General features: G+C 35.8%; 1 protein-coding gene and 1 long non-coding RNA gene across 3 annotated transcripts in view; both read right to left on the bottom strand.

Annotated features, from left to right (window-relative positions):
• Window positions 1-8719: 8719 nt before the first annotated feature.
• On the bottom strand, window positions 8720-13618 carry LOC113479058. Its single transcript, XR_003398199.1, has 3 exons — window positions 13507-13618; window positions 12152-12224; window positions 8720-8782 (listed from the first exon to the last, which is right to left on the bottom strand). It is a non-coding gene; the product is annotated as an uncharacterized LOC113479058 (long non-coding RNA).
• A 264-nt stretch (window positions 13619-13882) lies between these two features.
• Window positions 13883-23708, bottom strand: part of GPM6A (glycoprotein M6A) — a 124741-nt gene continuing 114915 nt past the window's right edge. For both annotated transcript variants that reach the window (XM_026846691.1, XM_026846692.1), the window contains exons 6-7: window positions 23145-23210; window positions 13883-16159 (exon numbers count right to left, since the gene is read on the bottom strand). In XM_026846691.1, the coding sequence (XP_026702492.1) occupies window positions 16007-16159; window positions 23145-23210 (219 nt within the window). In that variant the 3' untranslated portion in view covers window positions 13883-16006. The remainder of the gene's footprint in view (window positions 16160-23144; window positions 23211-23708) is intronic.

The following is a 23708-nucleotide window of genomic DNA, read 5'->3' as shown; positions in this document are numbered from 1 at the left end:
TGCCTCTGACCATTTTGTGGCCCTCCTCTGGACCTGCTCGAGCAGGTCCATGTTTTTCATATGTTGGGGGCCCCAGAGCTGGACACAGCACTGCAGGTGGGGTCCTAGGAGAGTGGAGTAGAGAGGGAGGATCCCCTCCCTCGACCTGCTGCCCACACTTCTCTTGATAGAGCCCAGGATATAGTTGGTTTTTGTGCTTGCTCATCTAAACAGATCCTTACTAGAATACTAGAAACATTTGTTTCATTTGTTATGTATGTAATATCCATATTACACGGCATCCTCAGGCCAGAACTGGATAAAAAAATGGCATTCCTGAGAGCTAGAAAACTGTATAGAAAAGAACATGCAGCAGACAAGGAGATAACACCAGCCAATGTGAAAGGCTGTGTGCACATCATCATCTATCAGGAGCCAGAGAACAATCCCCCTTTGAATGAAACACTCCACAGACAAGTAAGTCAGCAGAAAATTCTTATCACCGAAAGCAAAAGGAAAAAATGGAGAGGCTGATAAGGACAACTGGGATGATTACATAACATGACCAGATATTAGAAGAAAAGTATTGGTGTTGCCTTGTCCTTCACCTCATATCAGAGACACTCCTAAGATGGATCTATGAGGCTTTGGCATGAGCATTTTCATTAGTTCTGGGTGAAAGCTGGAGAAGCTGTGTGCTTCCTGGGAGACTTAAGTTCCTCCTGGCTAGGCAGCAGAGCAGACAAATTTGTTTTCCTTAAAAGGTATGTTACGCCACAAATATGACAGTGTAACACTTTCTGCACCTAAAAGCAAACATTTGCACTATATTTAAATTCCTTGGGTTTGTTAGGTTTATGTTTTTCATTACCATTGCTATCTTCATAATTAAAAACCCCAGTTACCAGCAAGTGGTAGGAGCCATTCACACAGGCTAGAAATCCCTTTATGGTGTTCAGCGGTACATTAACAGGTTTTAGAAATGTGAAGACTCAGTCTCAATATAGCAAGATGTTTTCCATTTCCAAAATCATGAAGTACAAAAGCAAACTACAGAAGACAGGGTAAGCACCACTATAAAGTACATTTACACTTCTATGGAAAGAAATTACCATTGGGAATGTTTGTTTTATTGCATGTAATTGTATGCTGTGTAATTTCTTAATACTCTACAAAACTTTTCTAAAACAGACCAGAGAAATCCTGTCAGATGTTTAAAATCTGTTTGCTGTTTGCTATAATTCCGATGTTACAAATAAATTCAAAAGGAAATACTCTTATTTCACCCTGCTCTCTGTTCTTATGTGATCTTCTTCCTCTATCTCAATGACTGAGTCACTTTGAAGTAACTCAAAGACTATGGTCAAGATCTTTCATCTTTCTTTTAGCTTTTTGTTTCAGTCTTATTACAGGTGTTCCCAGATGTCTTACTCTCAAGAGGCACTTAATGTGAGTGTCTCTTGACAGGTCTTTTTTTTATTATTTCAAGATCCCACCGCGTTTATAAATTGTCCACAACTGCTTTCTCTGGACCCATGTCCAGGACTGCCAAATACTGCTAAACAGTTCTACATATCTCATCTCAACATCTATTTGAGCACTTTTTTTCCAATTCTTTCCTGCTCATTCAAGTCTTCCCTCCAGTCTCGTATCAGATTGGTGATTCCCACCCTGTCCCTTGTTCAGGGCATGACCTGTCCCTACTCTGTTTCCACTCTCAGGGCTCCCTGCTACATCGAATCAAGTTCTGATTCACTCCCATCCCCTTAAGGCCCGTAGCTGTTGTTACCCTGTCATCTCACATTTTGTCTTATCTCTTCTTTTTCTTATCACATCCTTTTTACCTTACTAGCAATACACATGTGCCTGTTTTTACAATTGCTTTGCACGTCCATCTGTTTCATCGCCTGCACCAGTTCATCAGAATAGTTTGCTCTCCTCTCTCAAAACCAGCTTTGAGATTGGCATACACAAATTAGCAAAATGGTAAACTGTGTATGCATAGCACATGTGGTTATGCAATGGTTAAGGAGAGATGCTATCATCATAAGCATAATATGTGGAAAATTTAGTGCACCAAATAAAATTATGAGATAAGTATATTTTAAAACTATGTTCTGACAGTCCCTTTACCTGCATTTAGTGCCAGAAGCCAAGTTCCAGTACTCTTTCCAGACTGCAGAGCCTGCAGAAGTAGTGAGGAGTGCAGGAAAATATTTCACACATATGGGGGATGGGAGCGGGGAATGACAGTGAAGTCAAGCTTTGGCAGCTAACATGTATTTAAACTCTGCCAATGCTTCGACTTGAACTAGAATTTTGACTATAGGCTTTTGGTCTTTGAAATTGTCTAGTCACTTATTCTGGTGCATTATTCTGGAACCTGACCCGAGTCCCGTACTGCAGTCCTCCTGCTCTGCTTCATAAGTTTGTACCTCAGCAACCTCTTTCCACTAATAGAGTACAGAGCTTCACCTCTTTTGCCTCTCTCTTTTCACTTGTAGTCCTTGTTTCTTGAACTTTTCCCTGTGCTCTGTGCTCGAAAAGCTTGTGATGGTGTTTATCTTGAGTGCTGTGTATTTCACTGCATACCTTTCATTTCACTTCTAGCCTTCAAGCTTCATTTGAAAACCTTATAGTTCCATCTTACCTGCTAGATAAATGTTTGCCCAAGTCTGCAGGAAGGCAAAACCGGACTTCCAAGAGGGAAAACAGCTCCAGGCATTTCAATAAGACATTACCTCTGGTATTTAGGATTTGTATGCAGAAGGAAGCAAACAGTACAGCAGATGCAGGTCCAGTATCCAAGCAGATACAGCACAGCCATGGGAAAATGTCTTGCTATATATCAAACCCCAACTGCAAGCAGAGAGGAGACCTGTACCTGTAGTCTTTTTGGTTATTAGATTTGTATTCTAATTAAACTAGCTTGAGTTCATAAGATTTTATTTCTTGGCCTAGATTGGGCTTAGCACAAAAAAAGTCCCTAAAGTACTTATATCACCCCTTTATTAGTCCTGAACCTCTACATTTTGATCATGTGTTTATTTCTCAAATAACACTCCTACTTCTGGAAATTTCTGAAGTGTCAGGATGCTTGAACACCTGATTTTAGGTGTTTGTATGCAAGAAAAATGTGTAAGATCTCATTATAGCCAGTTTAGATCTTAGGTTCAGCTCAGTCACCTGAATGGATGGAGTGCATTCTGAGATGATGTCCTAGCATACCTGCAGTATGTGCATGGAGCTGGTAGTTGTCTCAATGGATCTGACATAAGAATTACAGGAGATTTACACCTTTCTGTACCAGCAATTGAAGCTCAAGTGGGATAGCCTATAACACCTCAGTAAATACCCATGGTGAGACAACTGACTCAAGCAATAGCAATAGTCAATGAAACTTACAGTGATACAGCTGGCAAACTCCTGGGCATTATCTTTTGCTGGTCTGAATTGCTTCATAGACTACATGTCCTAAAAGAGGAGTTTAGACACTAGACTAGATCACACACCCCCCTCACGCATGTGGATTCTTCTGGTTCTCTTATTGTGCAGCCGAACCCCCCTCTATTGTCCCACTCTGTGGCAACACTCATCTGTGACTCCACACAGATCAAAGAAGGATCCCGAATTTTTTCAGGAGCAGAGCAGTCAAATCATACATTAAGCCTGCAAATATACATATAAAAAAAAAGAGAACTGAACTTGTTTTCAATCATTATTACTACAGAAAGAAGATTCTACTGGGTTTGAGTCTGTCATGGTAACTTTCCAAAGCCACCTCTCTGAAATAAAACTAAATTCCAAAATGGTCCAAATGACTAATATTCTAAATATAATATTTTTGTGTTTAAAAAACCTTTAACACATATACTTTTATGATTTTTTCAGTCATATTTACAAATACTCTTATCTATATGAACCCTAAACAGTACTGATCCCCATGATTCCCAAAATAATCATTCAAATGTGAATAGTCTTTAAGGAAGACATCACATCTTCTACCCAATAATGTTTAAAAGAATGTTGTCCTTTTTGATTTTGGCAAGAAATATTTGTTGATAGGTAAGTAATGTTTCATTAAAAATAAATATTTTATACTCAAATTACTTTTTACATTAGTATACCAGTTAGAATAAGGTCATTATCATATTACTCCATTAACGATCTATATTTTCATATAGTAATGGCAACAGATTAATTAATCTGTTAAATTTTTACATCTGGCAGAGCAGGATTTTGTATTACCAAATTAAATCTTACAGGAAAATATAATGTTAAAAGTGATCAAAATAACATCAAAGAAAATGCAGAATTTGACAAGTAAAAGAAGGCTTCACAGCAAAAGGAAGTGATTTTCAATACCAATCAAAGCATTTCTGGAAAGAGATAATTGACATTTTATTCATGTACACTAGACCGAATAAAAATTATGGTAACAGTTACTGATCTTTCTTTCAGGATGTTGAGAAATCATATGCAATACATCTCTTCTTTTTTTGCGAATCTTAAAAAAGCAAACAAACAAACTACTAAAGCGAAGAACATTGTTCTTTGAAACATCAGTTCCCTGCAAGGAGATGCAAGGGCTTAATTGAAAATTTTTGTAAAATAGTTCATTAAAGACAAAAGTACAATATACTATATTCAAATAAAATTAGTCTGAATATCTGGAAAGTCTTAATGTGATGGGCTCCAGAAGTGATAAATACATATTTATGACCAACAAGGAAGTTCTTTATGCTTTTTACTTTGGAGGAGGAATCAAGTTTTTCTGAGGAACATCTCCAATTCAGCTTGATGATTGGTTCAGTCAAACAAGAAATCAAGATGTAAATAGGCCAGCTGTTGTTACCTAGACAATATCTATATGCAATTAAACTTAAGTATATCCTAAAATTAAGCAGTGGCAAAGGCACATTTGCTATTCTTAAAAATAGAAGAATATATTTTGACATTTTTATTTAGAACACTGGTTTTGTGCTAGCCTGTAAGTTTCTTCCTGGGAAGGGACTATTTGTCACCAAACTGAACTAAAAAAGAGCTAAGAAAATTACATGCTGAGCATTTATATCTTTTTTTTTTTTTTTTTTTTTTTCTTCCAGAGGTTTCACTCCTCTTGCCAAAATCTTAGTTTGATAATGACTTAATTCCTGATAAGGTTCCGCTCATTTGAAAGAAACACAGATGAACTGAATTAATGCAATTTTAAAAAATATTTTTCTTAACATTAAATATAATTATTATTTTCCATTTCAGTCACTAAGTAAGTCTGCTTTATGAAGGCACCAGAACATGAAGCGTTAAGATTTTCATCTGCCCTAAGGTGTAAACCTTTCTGTTTTCCTTATTAAGCCAGATCTATATTTTAATTATCTGTTAAGGAGAAATGCTATATGAAGAGTAGGGCTACATGTATGATGTACATACACGTTGTTCTTCCAGCTGGGATTTTGTGAGAGCTGGAAGAGACACAGATGGATTTGCCTGTGTTGTCGTCTTGCCAAGCAGCCCAGATTGAAGGGCTGAGCCAGAGACAGCAGCAGCAGGGTTGGATCTACTGACTTCCCTGTGCTGAGAAGCTCCAGCCAAAACACTGGAGATCCAGAGATGTAAGACTCACTTACCTAAGTAACTTGGGGTCCTTTTACACATTTTAGGGTGTTTGATACCCTTTCACAGGGCTAACAGATGAGACACATGTTATGTTTGACAGTCCTTCTGGAGTAGTAGCTGAAGACCAGGAGAGATACCCTAAGGCATCTAAAATGACCATAAGCATCATCCAGCCTATCTCCCATTATGTTTTAAGCTCTAGCAATGACACAACTTGTTTTTGAACAGCTGCTTGGTTAGCTACGTATCAAGGCAGTTTAACACACCACTTCCATGTCTACAGAGGTAACATCACCTACCATCATCCTTATCAAGTTGAGCTGTCACATGGTTGTCTCACAATCCCATGGCTTTTGAACCAAGCACAGCCCTACTCCAAGTGAATCTAGAATCGTGGTTGTTGTTTTAATGCCAAATAAGTGTTAGATATAGCTGGAAGCTGCCACTACTACCACTCATTAGTTTAACTGAAAATATGTTTAATCTAGAAAGTGATAAAGTATTTCTAATAGGCTAGCAGCTCTGTTTTCCCACCAGGTAACATAAGTAAGCATAATAAATAGCACTGTTATAAATTGTACCTATAATATCAAAAAAAGTGCCCCATACTACGTAAATGAGTCATATATGGGGTGGGTTGATTCAGAGTATTATCTTGCAACGACAATTATTTACAAATGCCATTTCTAAAGCAGATGGAAAAAAATTTAAAATTTAAAGAAAAATTTTAAATCTTTTCAGAATACCAGGTAATATGAACAAGTCACTGAAATCCTTTAATTATTCACTTCCTGTCAATTTACCAATTATGACTAAGGTTTATGGGGTATATCTACCTCTATATTTATAGAAAGACAGAGTGTTTGGATGCTTTTAAGCTATGTTACAGAACAATTTCTAAATATACAGAACTAGAAAAAAACACCACACATTGGAACAATCTACTGAAAGCGATTATTTAAAAAATCATACTCCTAAAGCGACCGATTCATTAGCCACATCTTTCCGGTTTAAGTTTTGCCACCAGAGGTCAGCATTCTACAAATTTCGGTATGAGATTTACCAGTGTTCCCTTTCAACCATTTTCCTCGTCATTAACAGCTTCAAAATAATACCTTACATGGATAATCTCCTTGTGCTGTATTTTTAGTTTTGGTTTGTTTTTTGTTTTTGTTTGTTTTTAAATACGTAAATATACTTAAATGTAATGAGGAACAAGCATGAAGATTAACATGTTTTCAATTTATGAACAATAGTGTTTTATACTGCTATGATTAGAACACTGAGCTCTCTCACATGGGTAGGGGGAAAAAAAAAAAAAAAAGAATAATTCCATTATCGTTTAACTTCTATTAGAATCTTCACTGATGTTCATTTAACTTACATCAAACAGGTCTGATGGGTCTGATCATCAAGAAATAAACTGCCTGAATTTCATAGGAAGATTGTTTAACCAGCATATCAATACCACTCCACAAGCTATTTGCAGCACACACTGACATGTAATTCAGGACAGGAAAATATGTCTAATATCCAGTTTCAGTGTCACCACAACACTTTTACTTGCTTCTAGTTTTTTTGTGAATGAAATCATTTAAGTAGAAGAAAGATTCACTTTGAGCTTCAGAAACGTTTTTAAAATGATAATGCTTTGAAAAGAAAGCCTAAGTACATTTAGTTACTTTAGTTAGATTTCTCAGCCTGAAAAAAACCCTCTTAGAAAGAAATAGAGCTTATTGCATTTTCAAAAATTCATACAGAAAAAATATATTATAAAATGTTTTTAAAATGACCAAAAACTTCAACATCAAACAAACAGAATGTTGCTGACAAAGTGTCTCTCCTTACAACACAGAAGAAATTAAATTAGATCAGCTGTAAGTATATGAAGTCAGGACTGCAGCTGCAAAAAAAAAAAAAAAAAAAAAAAAAAAAAAAAGGATAAGTAAGGTTTCTTCTGGCAAATGATAACTTTGCAACCAGATTTTCAAGGCAATAGAGTCTGTTATACTACTTGACAATGATCTATGCTTCAAAACGGAGAAGAATAATCTCCACAACATTTACCAAATGGAAGTGTAATATTAGCTGTCTATCATAAGACCAAAAACTCACAAACATTGCTGGATCAAACACATTTTTTTTCGCTCAGAAGGCTCTCTATTTTTTTTTTCTGTCAGATAAAATAAAACAAAACCATAGAATTATTAGAAGGACTATGATCCTAAAATCAGTCACAAATTATGCAGTCTTCTCAGTTAGCCTCCTGGGAAAACCTGTGACTCAGAGTTTAACTGTAATCTTCTGGAGCACAGTCAAATTGTCTGCATGTCTATTCATAAATACCTGTTCCACAGATCTGTCCCATATACTAGTCCAGGAACGGAGTGGATTTTGTTCTCAAAAATTTAATCCAGTTAAAGAGATTAATGCAGATAAACTTTTGCTGCTCCCCATGGCACACAGGGAAACCTCTGGTAAGAGGAGATGAATTTTACAGTTTGATAGCTTCTTCAATGCACATGGCTCTATTACATTTTAATGAAATGAAATATAAATGGATATATGAATCTGTTTATTTATTGTCAAAATGCAGAAGTGACACATCATACACAAATTACCAAAAGATTAAAATGCATGTCATTCCTGAATACTACTCTGTGCTCTTGTATTTTAAGTAGGGAGGCTTTTTATTCTCTTTTTTTAATAAACCTTTTTCCTCAGGAAAAATAATGAACACCTCCTATAGTTCATCTAAGTATATGATATAAATCATGCTATGAAGTCACATTATTACTTTCAATGTTTTTTCATGAAGGTTTTTTTTTATTATTACCTCTTTTGTCCCAAATGAACACCCCTCCCCAGATTTAGGAAAACATTCTTTTCTCTAATATTATTATTTATGATTCTGTTTGATTTTGAAGAACAATAATAAATCCTGAATAAGAGTTGAAAAGTATTTCATAGCACAAATATGCATAGGCTTTAGTTTAACATGATATTGTGCATATAAAGATTCCCCTACTTTCTGGTGTTCCCTTATTTTACACTAAGAATATTGAAGAATGATAGACATTTCTTTAAGGAGCACAGATTTTTCTCATTAGTTAACATCTTCTCCGTAGTCTTCACAGAGTGTCCGCATTGTTGCTTATTCCTCGAATTTGGATAATCAGGCTGCAAACTGCGAGGAGAAGCACAATGAGTAATTGTGGCAGAGACTTAACTGTGTACAAGTTCAGATAAAATTAATCCCAGTGGCATCCTCAGCCGCTTGCAGCTGGAGCAGACCTGACTTGCAGAGGTGAAGGTGGAAGCTGGGCCCGGCAACGGTTTGCCCAGGGGCAGTGATGTGTTGGTTACGGGAGTACCAGGAAAAGGGTTAGGGGAAAGTGAGCATGAAGTTACAGCACCTGAGGTTACACTCCAGATACTGTACAGGGAGGGAAAGAACAATATTTAGCTTGTTAAAGACAGAGGAAAAAAAAATCAGCTCGTGCATGTACTTGCACATGTTAAATTCTGTGATAAATCCTAAGTGCTACTATGCTTAATGACAGAAATGTCTGTCAGGATGTTTGGAAGATCTGAAGGGAAAAAAAATAACACCATGAAGGCCCAGAGGCCTGCTATCAGCAGAAATCAAAACAAGTTGAATAGGCTCACAAAGAAGAATCAAAGCTGCTATTATTTGCATAGATTATCTTACAGTTTGCTCAAGTATCTGATGAATATGGTCGAATAAAATAAATGCCATTTCTTGTGAGAAAAAAATCATTGAATTTCCTATTTTCCTTTAAGGGTGACATTGGTATTAGTAGAGCACAGAGGTTTATCCTCTGACTACACAGCTGCTATGAACTTCTAAGAAGTAGGAGATGCATACGGGTGTGCTAAGTATAGCTAATGATAAGTGTTGGAGCAATAGAAGTGGCAGCTCTTCAGTGAGGAAAGTAGTTGCTGTTCATCACCTACAGCAGAAACATTTTCTCCTGGGTCAAAAGAATGACTAAGATAAGACAAATTCAAGCTAGGAACAAGTTAAAGAGAGCTGTGTGCCCCAAAAGACAGAGAAGTCCAAAACAATCATCCTTGTAAAACACAGAAATGTCCAGATACTCTGCCTGAGAGTGATGGAGGTGTCTGTACAGAATCAGGAACAACCACCCTCAAAGATGAGCTAGTCCACAACCCAGAGTGCAAAAATGACCTTCCTCCAGTGTAAGAACTGTCTTATTTATTATCTGCTAACCAATCATCTACCCATACAAGGACTTGCCTGTGGCTTATTAGTCTGAAAATACTTTGACAAAAAAAATATGTCAAAAGCCTTTTGGACATCTAAAACTGGAAATGAAAGAGACTGCTGATAGCCACTTAGCTGCTGACATCCTCAAAAGACGCCAGTAGACTTGTTAATAGATTTCCAGTTATAAAAGTTGTGCTGTGTCTTCTCAACTGTATTTGATTTATCCAGGTACCCATTAATTCTATTTTTTACTGCAGACAATGGGCTTATAGGCCCACAGGACATCAGAATTCTGTAAAAGTCTGCAGGATCTCAGCTGACTCTTCTATAACTGGAATAGTGCCATTTCAGACAACAAAGCACTGATTAACTGTATATTACAATCTATTTTATCAGACTATATATACTCTGTGTGTGTGTGTGTGTGTGTGTGTGTGTATTTAAAAGATATGAAAGATGCAATCACTTTAACTCTTATGTTGCAAAAAATCCTAACATGTCTCCCTTGGTTTCAAGCAAATGATACAAACACCAGAGTTCCCAGATCGCTCAACCTCAAATCCTGACTTTATTCCCTCGTGTTAGTGAAATCCAACCTTGCTTCAGTGGGGCCAGGATCACATCTGCAGCAGTGGTCCTCTTCTGCTTCATACCCGAGTTGCTTAAATGACTCAAACTCTACCTGATTGTTCCATGCAGCTGCATGTGTGACACATCTGCTCTGCCAGCATGTTATTCATGCTGGGAAGGGAAACTGAGAACACATGGCCAGACCAGCAGCGACTTGGTCCTACTATGACAATTAAAGGTGACTTACAGCTACAAGTTTATTTTGGCCATCTGCTCATTTAAGGAGAAAAATGGCTTTGAACTACCCAAAATCAGTGTGTTCCAGGTAGCATTTGCCCTCTGTACCTTGTCAGAAACTCTCACTACTCCTTCGGCCCTTGAGTCCCACAATGCATACCTGTACATAATTCTTTAACTGAGGTACAGGTCTGAGCCAAACTGATTAGTTTGCAGCTAGGATTTACTAGGAAGGGGGAAATCTTACATTTCATTGCCCCATCTTGCTCTTTTTCACTGTCCTCATCCCTGTTTCCAGCCATGTCATAACCAATCAAGTCGCGTTGGCGAGATCTCACCTTCTGAGTAGCAACAAATTTTATGTTCCTTCAGTTCCACTTAAAATTATGGCACGAGGAACAGCATGTCAAGGATAAAAAGCAAATTATGAAAGGAGAACACAGACATGAATTAAATACCTTAATGAGGTATTCCTGCCTAGCATGTTATTTCCTGTTTCAAAAGAGGGCATCGATATGAGGGCATCAACACTGCTTTCTTGAGAAAGGTTTCAGTCTGTTTTAACCAACTCAAGCCAGCCAGCTGATGAACCTGATTATTTGCCTCTGTGTCCAGCCATGTGATTTGGTTTATTATTCCAAAAGATGGAACTTGTGGTTGTACGTGCAAACTAAACTGGCTTAATGATAAAATTCCAGGAATTGATTTGCATGTTTTAACTGGGCCGTGAACTTGTTGAGGATAAATTTGTTCCTGATGTGATTCGTTCTTAATATTTTTCCTTAAGAAGAAATACAGGTGAGAAAACCTATTTGAGAAAATGCAGGACTTACAGATTCAGAGACAAAAATATGCTGTTAACTGTAGGGGAGTGATTCATACCTGACTATAATTTCTTCCGGAAAGCTGAGAAGAAAAAACATTTAGACTCTTTGGAAAATCTAGCTCTTATCATCACTCTTCTGGCCTACGCAGCATATCTGGCTTGAGTAATTCAACATGCAGAACCATAGGATGTGCGTGCAAGACTCTTGTTATTTTTTTCAAATCTTTTTTTTTTAGTATGACTGAGATCTAGTGGCTAAATTTCAGTTGTTGCTGTACTATTGCTATAGCTGTGGCAGCTGCTGTGAAAAGAGCTTCTGTTTGACATTACCTCACCACTTCTAGAGGAGTGCCTGCCCCCAAATCATCTTCTAGAGAAGTGCCTGCCCCCAGATCATCTCTTTCAGCTATGGGAGGTTCAGCAATGCCAATTCAAAGAGTAACTAAAATGATCTTCCCTGGAGCTCACATTTATCTGGCCAGACTCTGCTTGACATGGGGAAAGAGTCCACAGCAGCTTGTACAACATGGGCAGAGCCATTTTCTCAGGCCAGATTTCTCCCTGCAGAACTGCTGCAAGACTCCTGGCTGATGCTTAGACTACTGTAAACCAAAGATGATCCCCTTTCTATGAGTAACCAGCTCCCTCACTGTATCAGCAGAATCACTTACCTGTCACCATCTTTACTAATAACCGTTAAACACAGAAGTAACCCTCTGAAGTGCTGGAAAGCTCTGCAGATATCTGAAAGAACAAGAAACTATAGTTGAAATTCTCAAAATTCAGAAACTGATGAAGCTCCTCACTTGTGAAAAATACAAGTCAGAAGAATTCATGTGGGACATTAAGTACATTGAGCTTGTACTCTTCAATTGAAATCTACTCAAAATAGAGGCAGTGCTGAAATGTCATATCACTTGGAGACATAAATTGGTTTGCTGCCTAACAATATATATTTGCAGGGTTTCTGTGCAACCCAATGGAAAGAAAATTTTACTTTTAAAAGAGAGCTTGTATGAACACCACTTTTTTCCTCCTGGGATGCATTATAGTCTGCTGGTTTATGGCTTACCTGAATTTAGCTGTGTTCTTCAGAAAGCCAGCTATATTAATACTTGGGGTAACCCAAAACTGAATAATTGAAAAATGCATTGGATCTTATCTATGGAAAGAACTCTATAAACTTTTGACATTGATAATAAAAGGAAGTACAGTACAGAAATATTGTGTCCTAAAATCTACTATAGTAACTAAGGGGGAATTGCAATCATGTTCATGTTCAACAAATACTTATGATCAATGCATACATATTACAGTTTAAATTATTACGCTGTCAAGATTAATAATTGCATACATTATTTTAAATACTGAATTTATGGATGTATTTCCAATTACAGTAGAAATCCTCATTTTATATTAGCTCCTGTGACAAAAAAAAAATAGTATCAGTAACTATATTTAGAAGGTAAAATTAGCAAATTGTTACACATTGGCTTCAGGAATGAGACTGGCTTAAAAATTCCCTTTCTCTCTTCCCCTGCTGTAGACACTCATCCCCACATCTATGGTGCACTTCACTATTGCCTAAATCATGCTGATTGAATGGCTTGTGTGGTTGTGCTGAAAACAGAAACGCCAATACCGTCCTGCTGAGGGATAAAATAACCTTGTAGAAAAAAAAAAAAAAAAAAAAAAAAAAAAAAAAAAAGGTGATGTGGGCATGGGAAAACAGGGAGGGGGGAAGGATTTCTAACTCAATTTTTGAATGTGTTTTGTAAGATGGTATTAGCGCCATTGATGAGGCACAGTAAACTGTGAACAAAATGCAAAACTGAGGACCTAGGGCTGAAAACTTCTTTAATTGGCATTTTCATTTGACTATACCCTTCTGTGCAGCAAAAAACCAAAAAACCTGCACCAAATGGATTGATACACAATTGGATTTGTTGTTTCTGAAAAGCACAATAGTCACAGGTTTAGACTAAACACAGAAGAGTCTATAGAAATCAAGATCCATACAACCTACCTCAGGAAAAATCAGCTTAGACTGACAACAGAAGAGTCTGGAATAAACCAAGTACGTGCAGACTTTGAAATGAATCAGTTATAACTGATGTGCTGTGGTGTGGGAAGCTCCTCTACTCCCTTGGCTTGTGCTGCTGATGAAAAATTGTTTGCCATTATGGCACATGTTCTCATCAGGAGCACATGAAGAACTATAAAACTGCTAGTTAACTGAGAAAACAAACACGTTGTGGAACTGTATTTTAATTAATTTTCCTTAGTGATATCATGATAATTGCCACAGCTGTAGATTTCACTTAACCACAAGCTTCTTCCATTTCTGGTTACAATGATTTGTCGGGTATAAACAAAGAAAAAAATCTATGTGACACAAACAATTAATAAGTACACAAAGTACACAAGTGTGTTTATTACATTTTTGCAAGCACTTTGTTCTACATTTCAAAAACGCCACCATCAAGCTGTTGGCACATTTATGTACAAAACAGATTAATTGTAATGCCTGCTACAAAGCATTCTTTGTGAAAATACAAACTCTAATACCAGAGAAGAGCCAAAAGCATTAACATCATTACATGTGTTTAAAAGACATAGTTTTAAAAATCAGCACAAACGTTTTAAGACACAAAACTGAAACACTTCAATATAGAATCCAAAAGAGGTTCCTAATACTTTTTGCAGAACTGTAATACCGGTACTGCACATTATCAGAAAACTGTTGACCCCGTAGGACAGCCTAAGTTTAAAAAAAAAAACAAACAAACAAACCAAAAACAAAACCCCAAATCAAAAACACAACCAAAAAACCCCTAAAACAAGCAAAAGAAAATAAAAATAAATTAATTCAATCAACTAATACTACTTATGCATTATCATGCCACAAGTAACTATAGTATTACCCTCTACTTACTACAAGAATTGTTAAAAATTACTGATGATGCATGACTAGTAATAGTACAAAGAAGAGTTTTACTCAAGAAGTTTTATTAGAAATGCACTTACACTGAGAGAGAATTCACAATGGTCCAATAAGTGCACAAAACTACCTAAGATTTTTAACACTGACAAAAATGTCTTGTCAGGCTACATCACTTTAAAAGACACTTTACAGCATTCTTGTAGCATTAGAAATAGGAAAAAAAAAAATCCACCAAATTTGGTCCAATAATACTGGCTTTTCTTAAATAGGGTTTTTTGTTTTGTTTTTGATATAGGTAATTCTTTCAAATTAAGATGACCTATCTTTCTGATAACATTGTCCTATCAAAATAAAGGTTCAAATATATTACTACACTTTCAAATAATAAGCTCTGTAGTGGTCTTTCACCTTACTTTAACATAATACAGGTAAACCAGTATGTGTAGGAAAGCTAGAAGCCAAGCTATAACATTTATGGAAGTCTCCTTTAATATATCTTTTACAGTTCAGACAGGTGCAATCCATTTAAATTTTTAAAGCAGGTAAAAAGATATCTGACTCCTATGGTCACTGTATTTTTGATATATTACTTTCATAAATGTAGCTAAGCACTAATTTCTTACATCATCACATGAACAGCTCCAATTTAGCATAACCATCATTGAATTAAAGAGAGATCATTCTGTAAAAAACTATGGATAACTATATCACTTAATTAACAATTGTCTATATACCATAACTCTTTAACAGGTAGCCGTGGTATTGAATTCCTTCAAAAGGCAAGTGGCCATGCATTGTTAGCACCACGGGCTGCATGCTCACAATACAAACAGGAATTATCACCCATGGAACTTGGAACAAGAGAATATTCTTTAAAAACATCAATAATAATACAATGTTAACAAAGATAAGAAGCACTTTTAAATTTTTTTTCTTTTTTTTTTTCCTGTTTTTTTTTTTCTTTTTTTTTTTTTTTTTTTTTTTACCCACTATTACAAATTTAGAAATTGCACCTTAGATTGTTTAAAACGTTCTTAGGACCTTCACTCAAGTTGATCAGGGTCCATCTGGCAAGTTTTCCAAATATAAAGGAAAGTCATCTCAATGTTTTCTTTATATATTGTACATCATGTACAATGGTCCCTTTGAAGTATACCTGTAGTTAAAGTAGTTATTGAACTCAAAACTAAAAAGTATAAAAAGCTACTTTTTTTTTTTTTTTTCAAAAAACATATAAGAAACAATGCAAAAGGTGTTATGCATAACACATACAAAGTGATTAAAAAAATCAAACACATATTTGTATTTGACAATAGTTTAGTATCCTTGATCTAGCAGAACTAATTCGCCTAAAAGGATTCAGGAAAGGCTATTTAGGAGCTTTGTGGTAGAGAATGGTCACACAAAGTAAGAACTAATTAAGAAACCAAGTGCTAGACAACCAAGAATTGTACATGGGTGATATGTAAGTCACCCTAACTATCTTTTGTGAGAAGCACTTTCAATTGTTTTTAAAATGGTTGGATGGCCTTTAGTTAAACAACAAAGCATTCATACGTTAGAAGGTAAGACAAGGTTTCTTTTATGTGTAAGCATTGAGCCGCTCTTTAGAGCGAGTAGAATGAATATCATGAAGCTCTTGTTCCTCCTTTGATTTAATATCCTCATATTTTTGCATTCTGCAAGCATCTTTCACATAGGCCCAGTTGGCAGACAAGACCATAAGATAATGGACCTGTAAGAGAGGTAACATGGAGTTAGGAACCAACAGAGCTAGTCACAATAGAGCAAGTTCAAAATTGAAAGCTCGAGGATAAGGATTGGGTTTTCAGCAGAAGGAACTAAGCATTGTTATGTCATGTACAGCAACACGATGCAAAATTCAAGCTGAAGCTTCATTAATCCTCAGATTACTCACCTCACAGCTGTGACTTACTGTTACAGTGACTAGGAGCTGGTAGCAATGGTTATAAAAAAATTAAAAGAACTGAAAGAAATCAACAATTCACTCATGCTTTACTATTTCAACTAGTGTGCAGATCTACATGGAAAAATGCCTTCCGGTTATTTCTTGCAGACTTTTCCCCACTGAATCACTATTTGTTAAAGTAGTTGCTTAAAACAGAAATATGCCATAGACACATCTGTAGTCTTATGATTATATATCTAATACAATTACTGAAAGAGTTGATTTTTCTTTCTTGTTAAAGTTAGCATTAGCTCTCCATTTAGCCATGACTTCTTTCTTTCATCCACAAATCCAGCTATTTTGTCAAAACCAGCTAATTTGGGAAAAAATTGTCAAAAATTGGAAAATGTTATGTGACAAAATACAGTTACGAATAAACTTGAGGTCTTAAAATGGGCACCCACCTGTCACCATTTAATTTAGCAATTTTATTTCACCGTTGCATTAGTGAAATAGGTTGCATAGCACATTTACGTAATTCTTTAAAATTCATAGAAAACAAAAGTGTTATTTGTATGATTTTTTAAAGACAGCTTCTGAATACATCTTGAATGGAACAGAAACAATGTTCATGTTCCATGTAAATTTTTGAATATGTAAAAATTCCTTTGTTAACTTTAAGGAAACAAGTGCTTTCCAAGTGTTCCATCCAAAAACAAAATTAAAAAATTATCTGAAAAGAAGGGAATAAAAACCCACTTGCTGTCAACACAAATCATTGGACGAGCTATGATGAGCTCCAAAAGAGCTTGGTTTGTTTTTGGTAGAGAATGGGGAGGACAGAACGTCTGTGAATACACCTGAGGATTAAACACCAGTTAAAGGATATTGGAAATATTGTCACACGGACAAATGTTTTTCACACGGCTTTGAATTATCTGAAAGTCAGTGAAAGGTATCTACCAGTAGAAAAATTACATTCTACAAATGTTTTCCATTATAAATAGAGGAGGCAAAACACCCTAATTGCCTTGGAGATGGAGCTTAGTAGTTTATAAAAATCACACAGTATGGCTGCCAGCGACAGAGCTTAACAATTGGTAGATGTCCAGTCTTCTGAATGGTGCAATGAATGGTCAAACAAGTGATAAATTCTAACACAATGTCAATACAGGGAATGAAGCCGAGGCCTCCAAAGAACTGCCTGCTGCCACAATTGCTTTATTCAAAACTTCTCTTTCAGTGCAGTCACATGCTATCTGCCTTCAGTCCCTTTTGGAATTAGTTGGCTTAGACTTCATATTTGGGGCCATCTACAGTCTAAACTCTACTTCAGCTGCCTGTTAGAGCAAGAAAATGCTCTCCTGTCCACTTCAGTATCCCAAATCGGGGCCCTTCTGGACATTGCAGACTTTGCAAGCTTTCATTTCAAAGGTGGACCTCAAATGTCCTGCCCTGCAGTCTGCTGGATCTGCTTGCAAGGAGCCTCTGATCGTCTCAAAACTTGTCTGCCTCTCACCATAAGAAATGCTCTGTTGGCTCTGTATTCAGCTAGAAAATAAAAATGTTCAGTAATGGTATTCAACTGGTTTATTCTAGGACTCTCTGGACATTTATTCCTCCCCTAGAAGGCTTTCAGGTACTTTGTGATGAAAGCACCTCTTAAATTTATGTTAACCAACTGCCACAGAGGCCACAGATAATTTCCTGAAATCAAAAAGATTCCACCCCTACCTAAGAAATCAAGAAGCTAAAATAGGATTCAGTAAATGGAAAATGGAATAGATTAATCATAAAAACATCTTGAGATTATGCAAGTTTTCATGTTCATATTGGACTGTTGTAGATATACAAATATTATAGATTCATACTAAGTGAAAAGAACCAATTTAGTACGTTTGTTCTTTTTTGGAAATGCCAATGTTGGCTTTTTCCACAGATGTTTGGTGGCAACTGTTGCTGATTAGTGCAGGCTAATGTACATTTCACCCAGTTAATCCCTACTTGAGGAATGCAGTCTGATTTGAGGACTCATAAAATAGCATGAAGTGTTCAAAGAATCTGTCATCTAGGAAAAAGATTACACATAATAGTTTATAGTACAACACTAGCAGCACAACCTGTGATCATAGTGCAAGTGCTGGAGATGGCAGCATGTACTGTGTTAATTTGTGACACTGTCTCATCATAATTTAGCACACAGGAAAAAGAAATGCCTCGTATCTAACTCAGCTGTTCCAAAAGTTTTCACCATGAGTAATCTCTGGATCAGGCATTTCTGGATCAAATGAGAGACACTAATGCTGAACCTCCACTCCGCTGAATGAAATGCCTTAAATTTCCTCCACAGTAAAGTTCTTAAGAAAAATCAAAAGAAACAGTAATCCTAATTCTGTCATCTCAGACAATTACAATTTTCATCCAATGAAAACACCAGTGCTGGTCCTTTGAGGGTGAGGTTTCAATGAAAAAAAAATACTATCTGAACCTTGAATACATTTATAGACATGAGAATTCTAGAAGTGGAGGGCATATGAGCAGCATATTCGTATCTTCCTGACCTTTTAAAACACATCTGCCAGAAAACCTTGCAATTGAAGAATACGTGATGAAAATGGGACCACGTAGGCACATTTCTTGTCCTCACAAAACACTTGGTAACGACCCAGTAAGAGACAAATTTAATCCTAATGTCTTGCAGTTTCACTTGGCATTTTTCTTCTACTAAAAAACCAAACTATTCTGAAAGTACATTGACCACAGTCTGACCTTCATTAAACTCCCATTCTTTGCCCATTACTTCCATTAAAAGTTACAGGACCAAACTTCTGGAATAACTGTTCAAAACTCTTGGAGTTCACACTCACTGTAAGTAGGATGACTTTCCTTGAAACAACTACTTTATTGTATATGATGAATAGAACCTCAAATACATATCCATGTTATATAATGACATATACATCTAACAGTCCCACAACCTTTGTTTTTTGAACACCAAGTTCCTAGATAATATTGTCATACTAAGGAGGCCATCTCTAAGTGGCTGTCTAATTCTATTTCACACTTCCATGACCTGAATAGCCTGAAGCCAGTGGGGCCCTGTCAAGGCTTTTTCAAATTGAAGTAGGGCAGCTTCCACAGTCTGCCTCAGGACGTTTCAATTACAGGCATATACAGGACAGAGGAGGGTCTATCTGTACCTATGAAACAGTCCTGCTTAGATTTCTTTATAAGGTGAAAGTATGCTTCAACCATTAAAAACTGTAGAATTTCATCTAGGCTAGGAAGAGTTTTGGTTTGTCCTTTCATTTTGGGATATGTCACTATTTCAGCAGATCGGAAGTCTAAATAGCTTTTTTCTTACCCTTACATACATCTAATACCCTGCAGAAGAGCACAGTTGTACTGGGGGAGAGGGACTAGACCACTTATACATTTCCCTTGTTCTTCCTCACTTGGTTTCAGGAGAATTGACTGCAGCTTCATTTTACAGGACATAAGTTCTGTGGAAAACTCAGGTAGAAGAGTACTGCTTATATGGTAACTTCTGAAAAGGGAAACTGTGTATCTCACAATTCAGTTTTGCTGTAGTGATTTTTGGAAAATGTCACAGACAGGATGCTTACTAGCTTTACAGTCAACCCTTTGGGATGGTAAAGTTTATATTTAAACAACTTCATGTCTTCTGTTTCTCTCTGACTCAAAATTGAAAACATTAGAACTAATATTTATTACTTCAATGATCATTTCTGTAACCACTTATAATCCATTAAGACATAAGAAAGAACAGTAATGATCAGAATCATACATAGTCCAAATTAAGTATGATTCAAAATCTTGGCTATTTTTTTCTGTGCTCAAGACTCACAAAAAGCATCTACAACATAAATAATTTTATCAAGTTTTTTCATCTTGGACTGAAGTTTAAGAATGGTAAATTTTCAAAACAAATTATTTGACCTTTTCCTTTTCTGCAAAATAAAGCTTTCCCTCACACATACTGTAAAAACCCAAGTTTTTCTGTACATCAATCCTTACTCATAGGCCAATTCTCTTTCAGAACCACAGAACAGCATAAAGAGGCAGCTAGTGAACTGTGAAAACATTCTAACTTTCATATACGAATCTGAGACCAAGAGAAACATTAAAGTAGAACATCCAGGAAAGCAGGAAAGCTTTCATTTGTGACCAAATGGTTCTGTATGTATTAACTTTTTTTTTTTTTTTTTTTTTTTTTTTAAATTGTATTTTTAAAACACAGTCTCATGAAAAGTATCCTGGGGGCAGATGGTCTTAATATTTTTGAACAAGCTGATTTCTTTAGTGAATTCATGACAAATATTGACATTAAAGGATTTAAAGAAATCTGCACATATTAAATAATCTGGCACTCACAAATGTCCACAAATCCAGAAGTGAGGATATATTGGAGTATATCAATGTTATGACTTAAAACATCATTTAAAAGAGCAGATTTTACCAATTCAGTTATTCAGCAGTCTCATTGATGACACACTGCTATCACTGGCTGGTAATAAATACAAAATACATACTACTTTAGTCAGATGGACTATCCTAGTTTACAATAACTATTTGCAAGAAATATTTTAAAAGTGCAATAAATTCACAAGCTTTCTCTTCTGTAAAGGACTGGTATTTTAATCTAATTTTTCTGTTAAGAAGGCCTGTTAAATTTCACAAACATGGAGATCTGCTTCTGTTGTGGGTATATACAAAGACTAACTTCACTAAATCATATTGTGATTATTCTTGCAACAGTTTAGGGAAGGGCATTGGTTATCCAGTGACTTAAATGGCTTCTGCACACTTTGTTTCTCACCCTAGCCCATTGCTGATGTTTTTTTCTTCCTGTATGAGACATTTAGGACTGAAATTAATTTTCCCTCCACTAAATTACTTCTTCCTTGGGAAAGCAAACTTCCCTTGAAGAAAAAGAACCTGTTAATATCTGCGTGTCCAATGACAAAACTCTGAAGATTTTTCATGCCCTGTCCCCAGTCTTTGCACAAGTGTGTCAACTGCTCAACCTCTAAATATGGTCTGGTATACTGATTTTAGAAATTACCACCATCAAAGAGTGGAATGTGCTAGTCTTCACCAGCTATCTAACAGATCACAATGTTAGATTAAAAAAAACCCACTTTAATTACAAAACTGACATATATACAACACAGTCGCAAACATTTCATAAAACATACATTTACCAGCATTTGGATGCTACACAATTTGCCAGGATTTAGAACCTTAACTTATATTTCTGTTGAAACAGCCAGTGTTATCATGCCTGCTCTGTACAGCCACAAAAATCCAATAAATAATCATACTTGGGTATGGGTAAACCTTCAAAAATATGTGAATAAATGTGAGCAATCAAAGTGAATTCCTAGCGGATTAGTGGATTAGTACTTGGTGTAACACATCTACGGCATCTTTGATATGGTACTGTGAGTTTTGAAGGGTATTTTTTTTTTTTAAACTTCATTGGAAGTACCATATATTTAAACTATGTGGCTCAATGTACCTACTTAATTTGCTTCCACTGAAGATGCGTTCATTTTCACTGAAAATCTTTTGGTGGCTATTCGGATTCAAAACTCTTCTTTGAAATGCAGAGTTGTTATTTGAACAAATTAGCATTTTCTAATTACTGCTGAATATACTTAAAAACAATAATGCACTGGAGAACTAATGTTCTCTTGGATATACTCTCCTAACACTACTATTTATATTATCATAATTACTATTAGATCACCATTTTTACAGCTGGAAGGAGAAAAATCTCGATTTGGAAAATCAATTAAATTATTTATATTAACTATATTCTACTGTTATACTTATTATTTGTGGTCTTGAAATGAAAATTACATTGAAAATGTGTTTTTTCTTCATTTAGATGCCTCCGATGTGTTGGCAGGGTGTCATGTAATAATGAAGAAATGGCAGAGAACAAAAAAGTCATGAATGCAACAGGACTAATAGCTCCATTTAATATTCTCTGAGGTTTTTTTATAAACAAAATTCTAAGGAAAACAAAAAATTTATGGCCCTAGGATTCAATGAAAAATTACTAGTAGCAGTAGTAAGAGTAATCACCATCACTAACACTTTTCTTATGGAATGCATCAGTACCAAGTAAAACTCCTATTTCATTTCCCATTCCAGTATGTATTGTACAAACCTACACTGATACAGAATCCCCATTCTAAAAATATCTTTATGCTTAAGCAGACACAGAAGACAAAAGGCAGAAGAGCAAGACACTAGTTCATACACTTTTTTTCTCAGTGGAACTTTCTCATTGACAAAATGTTATCAAATTCAAAGTGATCTTAATTCTAAAAAAAAAAAAAAAAGTCCTGGCAGAAAAACTGATGAATTCACATATACACACAAAACTGGCAAAAGGAGTCTGCTCTTAAAATAACAGCATGGCATGATTGTGAACACCCAGAAAGGCATAGATCATAAAATATACAGGTCGAGGTATATTACTATTGGTATGAGACAGACACATGAGTTCAGACACTGGTCTGAACACAACAAGACAACAGTAAAAATCCTTAGCATGTATTTAAAGGTGTTTTTTAATTAAATAAAGTAATCATGATATTCTGCTTTAAAGGTAATCCTTCAATGTATTTCAAAAATATGAGATTATTAAATTACAAAATTATATTTTAGTAATAGCAATGAGTGATAGTATGGAAATTGAATAACTGATACTAAATAGCAACCACAGTGGATTAGCAATTCAGATGATGATGGAAGTACAAAGAGTTGGGTCACTTACCATAGCAATAACTGCTGCTCCAGCTCCAGCAAGTGCCACAATGAACAAGTGGAATGTCATGTTTAGCTGCAAAGGGGAACAAAGAAAGGAACTTTCATGGTGGCATGCTAAACAGAAACTGAACAAAAAGTCATAACAACATAAAGCTAACAACTACCTTCCTTGTGACACCCCTCTACAAAAGTAATGATTACTAATACTTTTTCCAAAAGATTGACATGACTACATGACATTAGGTATGTGCTTGTTTTGTTCAAATATTGGTATCAGGGATAAAGCATAGTTCTGTTTAAAAATGTTGTATTTAAATAATAAAATATTAAGAAAACTAATTATTTAAAAATAAACTAAATTACAATAATACCTAACCAGAGCTACAAATGTTTGTGGTGGTTTCTCTAGTGGCAGACAGCCTAAGAAAGCTCAATTTTCCTTCATTAGCTGAGCCTTTCCATCCTCATATATTGATTTACTCCCCTCCCAAATTACTAGATGATCTTTAAGGTCCCTTTGAACCCAAAGAATTCTATGAATCTATGAAATTTGCCAGCAAAACTTGTTCAT

This window comes from Athene cunicularia, assembly GCF_003259725.1.
Source record: "Athene cunicularia isolate RWA chromosome 4 unlocalized genomic scaffold, athCun1 chr4_part1, whole genome shotgun sequence".
NCBI classification, from domain to species: Eukaryota; Metazoa; Chordata; class Aves; order Strigiformes; family Strigidae; genus Athene; species Athene cunicularia.
This window is presented reverse-complemented; position numbering and strand designations above follow the sequence as displayed.